Consider the following 5,713-nt stretch of genomic DNA (forward strand, 5'->3'; position numbering starts at 1 on the left):
CGATCAATGGCAACAGCGGTAGAGACACCGGGAGCAATTGAAACGGTAGCAAAAATGATCTTTTTTGCTAAAGACAAAAAAATAAATAAATAAAAATAGAAAAAGCAAGACAAGTCGCAGACCTTTGGATTGATTGTGAACCTTCTGTTTCTATTACTGTGTGATCTAGTGCAAGACAACAGAGTTCAAATACCTTTTCAACTTGAGTCCTGTCACCGCTGCAGGGCAAAGGTGAAAATAAAAAAAAAGAAGAAACGGATGAAGCTGTGAAAGTGAAACAATGTGAATCAACTTACAACGTAAAGAGATAATTAATAGCAAGCAAGACAGTGTGAGTGAAGGTGGGGACAACAAATATGCACGGATAACGACCAAATGTGTGAATACACGGTGAGAACATCCTACCAATAAAAAAAAATGACTAATGTCTAGAGAGAGAGATGCCGCATCATGTCCCCCTTCTCACCTGTCACACATCAAGGCATGATCCCGAGAACAGAACCACGCGACTTCACACCTCATCCGGCGAAAAATGCACAACACAAAACAAGAAACTTTAAAGATTGCTGGGAACAGTGGGTGACACAACGAAAAAAAAAAGGAGGGCAGCGAAGAATGAGAGCGTGATAGAATAGAGAACAAAAAAGGAAAGAGTACTGAAGGACATATTCCAGCGCATCTTATTTCCCTCCACTATTCCCTTTGGGTGAGGCAACATCGCGTCCTCCCTTGCAGCAATGCGTGGGGGCGCATGACAATATTTAAAGGGAGTGACTTCAATAGAACGGACTACAAGTCGAAATTCATGAACACTGAATCCTTATCAGGTTGTTTGCGAACGTCTTCAGCAGCGTCAGAGCCACCTTCAGTGGTGTCACCATTCGATTTAGCATTAGGCTTCCGTAAGACTGTGAAACTCAGCGGGTCATCCTTTGAGTACTGAACGCCCTTCACAACCACCGATTCCGCTCCTTCCGCCCCTTTCATTTTGTCCTGTGACGTACCTTTTGAAATAGATGCCTGCCACTTCTCGTACTTCTCCAACCGTCTTACTTCTGCCTCTATGCTCGGCTCCACCCCAACGCAAACAGCCGTTACGGCCTTCTCTACAGGAAAAGGCGGAGCCGTAATATTTCGCATCTCCAAATACCCACCGCACAGTCGCTGCTCCAATTCACTCAGCAACTCAACCTCTCTCACAAGGCTTGTCATGGCATCTTCTTCTTCATCCATAACACGCGTGCAGAACACGTGAACGGCCTTTGTCTTGACAGCTTTGAGTATTCGTGAGTCCTCTTTGCTGTAGTGCTGCGCTAGTGGGTATTCCGATTCTCCATTATCGTACACACGAATACGCATGTCGGCACGGAAGTGCAAAGCATAGTCATCAAACAAACTATCGTTACATATCTTTTCCAGCACCTCAGCGCCTCGAAGCTCGCTTGTGGCGTAATCACGTCGTTTTAATTTATTATCTTTTCCAAGGCGGTGGCTCGAAAGAAAAGTGGCACCACCTCTTCCACCGTAGCGGATAGATTCATTCATGCGTCTACCCAAATGTCCCGCGAATGCGATGCACGCAGAGCAATCCAGAAAGGCGTAAGTAGGTTCATGGATGCGGAAAAGTGGATCACCAACAGTCGCCGCCTCGACCAAAGATATAGAGCCAATAATTGCAAGCAGCTGGAATATCTTGGAAATGATGGAATAATAAGATTGCGAAGTGTTACTCAGTCGTGCATACATTGGTTGCCAACACTTGTCTCTAAACAAACACCCTCTCACACCCTCGGTCCCTCGTAAGGCACGGGTGCAATGTGAATCCTCCCTGCGTACCTTAAGGTTTTCCTCCTTATCTAGCGCCCCTCAAGCGTATGCAATATTCATGTGACGTTAAGTTCCGACAACAAGAGAAGAATGTACGAAAGAAGAGAATATATCGCAAGTAGGAGTTATACCTCAATAGATATCCGATCAAAAGGAGACGAGCATGCAAACTGCTGGGAAACACGACAAGTAAACAAAACGAGTCGGTTGTAGAAACAGGTAAAGATCTACGAAATAAGCATACGAAACACCCTTCTCCATGTCAGCTCTATCATCCTTTCAGTGGGAGATATGCTTACGTGTCGTGCGGGTCTTTCCTCGCCACCCCCCCCCCTTCTCTCTTACCAACGCCTTTTAACAACAGTAGTACTCAATTCTAAATAGCGTCATAGTTTACATAGACACAGCACCGACAGATGTTAGTGCGTTGCCTCCTCCTCCCTCCTTGTTTTTGCTCCGCATCGCGTTGCTCACAGCTTGTCCCCGTTGGTGGACGTCATAACCGGCACCTCATTCTCTGCAACAGGAGTGGTAGTTTCACCCCCCTTCTCAACATCTCCTTCTCCATTTTCGCTGTGGACAAATGTCCAGTAGTTTTCATCTTTCATTGGACCACAAGGGGTGCCGGGATTGTTGACGAACCTCCCACAGCACACCTCGTTCTCTGGACCAAAGTCATTGAAAAACACGGCTTTCGAGCTCGCTAGAGGGGTATTTGTGTGGTTATGGCGTATTACTAACACGGCGTCAGCCTTGATGGGGAGATCCCGCATATCCTCTCGGTGGTCCGGGTTTGCAAAGTCAGCCACCCACATTGCCTCAGCAGACGCACCATCAGGTGAGAAAAATACATCCTGGTGCTTTCCGGTCACTTTAGATGCGCTGAGAGGTCCTTTGGGCTCGGACAGAAGCGAAAGGGGGTTGTCGCACAGCTCTGGTACTGTCATAATAAAGAAGGGCTGTCCATAATGCACAATATCCTGCTCATCAGGAGGTGCAGGGATCATGTCAGTGGGACCAGTGGGGGCGGGCACAAGTACAAAACAGTTGCGCAAAGCAGGTCCAGCAGCAGGTGCGGTGGAGCAGGCAACGTGCCAACCAGTTGGTCTTAGAGTACGATCCTCAAGGTCAAGTGAGAGAAACCCAAGCGTCGCCGCATTTTGAAGCATAAGAGGAGCATAGAAATGTAAATAACCATCCTCATGAGGTTCGGCCATTGGGTATGCTGAGTTGTGGTGCTTTACCTTCGCAATGATACGCTGTGTCTCACGGGCAGCATCTACTACACCACGGTCACAACTATCCAGGAGGCGCTTGCGATCCCGCATATACGCCTCCTCCTCAAACCAGTTGCCCAAAAGCGCTTTCCTCGGCATAATGGCGCCTTTGATTTAATTGCTTCCTTCCCTTTCCACGCACACAGTCAGGCGCACAGATGGTAAAAGTAACAATTATGCAGACGAAAAAAACAAAAAGAAAAAGATGAAATCACGCTTGTGCTTAGTTACAGCTCCTATCCCTTTATGTCCAATCCACTTCTCAATCCCTCGCAGGCAAGACACAGATGATATATATATATATATATATATTCCCTTCTTCTTTATATTCACTGTTGCTCCTCACAGCGCTTATATATCCTCCCAGCCGCTACGTTTTCCGCACGCTCAATTAGACCGTTGCAACTTAAAGGGAATCTAATCAGTGAAATAATGCGAGACTCACCGCAAAACAAAAAAAATGGACGGAAGAAAAAAAAAGAAAGGTAATACTAAAGATAACAATATCACCGAGCCTAATATGTAAGAAAGAAAAAAACACCAGAGAGTAAAGCACACGTGTGCAACCACCAAAAAGGAAACAAAATCTCACATTTTTTTTCCGCAACAGGTACACACATTTTCCCACGTGCACCTTAAGTACGCTCACACATGAACACTGATGTCTTAACAACCGTCCCTGACGCTCCTACTCCCCTTTAATGGAAAGTTAAACATCTTTATTCCATACACCTACACTATACAACTCTTCTTTTGTTGAAAATACGCCGCAGGTACCACACATTACCTAAACTCATTGCTATGATGATGAGAATTTCCGCCATGGCCCAAACGAATACACGAGTGTTTGCCACCTCGGTAACGGCGCGATGTTTGTGTTCGCGGCCTCTGATGTACTGCTGAACCTCAAGTACCTCTCGTAACCCATGTTGAATATTCCTCACAGCCAATTCAATGGGATCCATTCCCAAATCGCTTTTCTTATCCTTTTTACCATCCTCACCCTCCAACCCCTCATCCCCCACTGTAATGGAAAATGCAACCACCTTCGCGCTGATGGTACTCATCTTATTCGAGAAACAAAAGCGGTGGCGGCCGGAACCCCTCGATTTGAATAACACACGACCCTCAGTATCACGGCCTGATGACCAAATCATCGAGTTGTCGGGATTTTTGATGGTCGCCTCAATATCTTGAGATCCTCCTGAGGTCACCAAGTAATGCAAGAACACCTTTACCCCAGCTTTATTAATATCCTCAAAGAAACACAATTCTTTCTTGGGCGGCACTTGGACGGAAATCGCATCATCGTCTGCGCGAACTGTGGTGATGAAAGTGGAAAGTGTTACTAACAACAAACCCAACGGCAAAGATAAGCGAGCAATCGTACCACTCACACGCAGAGGCATCGCGCGCATGGTCATTAAGAGTACTGCCAACTTAATCAGATCTATTCCTTTTAGTCCGTATTTGCTGTGGATACCGCTGTCTCTGTTTCTTTTTTTTTTTCTCTCCCTTCCTCCAGCAATCAATGACTTTATTCACTGAGGTGTCGCCCCCTGCTACCGATATCTGCTGTTACCCCCTTTGTTCTTTTGTCTAGCGTCTGCGATCAGAATGCAACTACTTCCGATGCAAATAAATCAGTCAGCACACCGTGTGTCACTAACGAAATGCGGGGGGAATATAAATATATATAAATATATATAAATATATACAGAAAGATATACGAAAAGAAAGAAAGCGTGCGGGGTTCTTTCCTCCACGGCACAAACCGTTTATAATTTTGTCCCTCGCAGCCTACTTACTGTATCAGCTATTTAACCCCTCCCCCTAAAAAAACTTGTGCTCGCGTTACCTCTAAATTTAAAAAATAATCGACCAAATTTACGAGGTTCAGTAGCGAGTAAAGAATAAAACAAATAAAAAGGAAAGGTAGAGAGAGAGAGAGAAAAAAAAAAAAGAGGAGATGAACGTCGGTTTTAAACAAAGACTCAGGCGCAAGTGCAAAAAAAGTAAAAGAGAAAAAGGAGTAGGGCAATATCTGCTAAGGTGTACGCCTCCGTGTGAAAATGAAAGCACATCAAGTAAGATATTTTTCAGTGTTTTGGTTCTCTCACGAGTCCGTTAGCTCCCAAGTACGCAGCCTTACTTACTGAGCAATAATAACAGTAATAATAATAATAACAATAGGAAAAGAAGAAGCGGAAGCGACACACGTAAAAAAAAAAAAAAGAAGCAGACATGGGCATATTTCATTTGACCTTCCGTAAGGTGACATTTACCTTTTGCTTGAACGCATTGTGTTACGTAGTACGTGTGCGAGGAATCTTCTAAGTACCTGCTGGCACCCGTGGCAAGCAGTTATGATTTAAAATAAAAAAAAGAAGGAAAGAAAGAAAGAAAAGAAAGGAAAAAGTCTGAAAAGAGTGAGGTCCGCACTCGAAACAACAGGGAAAAAAAGTAGCAGAGTCATTTGTGAGCAAAGCCACACAGCGAAGAAAAACAAAACACAGAAAAATCGAAATAACAAGAAAATGTGTATAGTCTTCCGATTCGAATGCACAGATACGAAAAAAAAAAACAGCAGCGCTCCAAAAGAAAAAAAA

The 5,713-nt window shown here is 44.7% G+C and overlaps 3 protein-coding genes across 3 annotated transcripts; all 3 read right to left on the minus strand.

Annotated features, from left to right (window-relative positions):
- Positions 1–789: 789 nt before the first annotated feature.
- TEOVI_000136200 (TLR4 regulator and MIR-interacting MSAP, putative) lies at positions 790–1,746 on the minus strand (the record flags this gene model as incomplete). Its single annotated transcript, XM_067224597.1, has 1 exon — positions 790–1,746. One exon carries the CDS (start codon positions 1,744–1,746, stop codon positions 790–792), a length of 957 nt encoding a protein of 318 aa, XP_067080698.1.
- Positions 1,747–2,297: 551 nt separating this feature from the next.
- Positions 2,298–3,203, minus strand: TEOVI_000136300 (uncharacterized protein; the record flags this gene model as incomplete). Its single annotated transcript, XM_067224598.1, has 1 exon — positions 2,298–3,203. The coding sequence occupies one exon, from the start codon at positions 3,201–3,203 to the stop codon at positions 2,298–2,300; it is 906 nt and encodes a 301-aa protein (XP_067080699.1).
- Positions 3,204–3,841: 638 nt separating this feature from the next.
- TEOVI_000136400 (cytosolic coat protein, putative) lies at positions 3,842–4,528 on the minus strand (the record flags this gene model as incomplete). Its single annotated transcript, XM_067224599.1, has 1 exon — positions 3,842–4,528. The coding sequence occupies one exon, from the start codon at positions 4,526–4,528 to the stop codon at positions 3,842–3,844; it is 687 nt and encodes a 228-aa protein (XP_067080700.1).
- Positions 4,529–5,713: the final 1,185 nt, after the last annotated feature.

The sequence above is a fragment of the Trypanosoma equiperdum genome (assembly GCF_001457755.1).
Source record: "Trypanosoma equiperdum strain OVI genome assembly, contig: ctg_353, whole genome shotgun sequence".
Classification (NCBI taxonomy): Eukaryota; Euglenozoa; class Kinetoplastea; order Trypanosomatida; family Trypanosomatidae; genus Trypanosoma; species Trypanosoma equiperdum.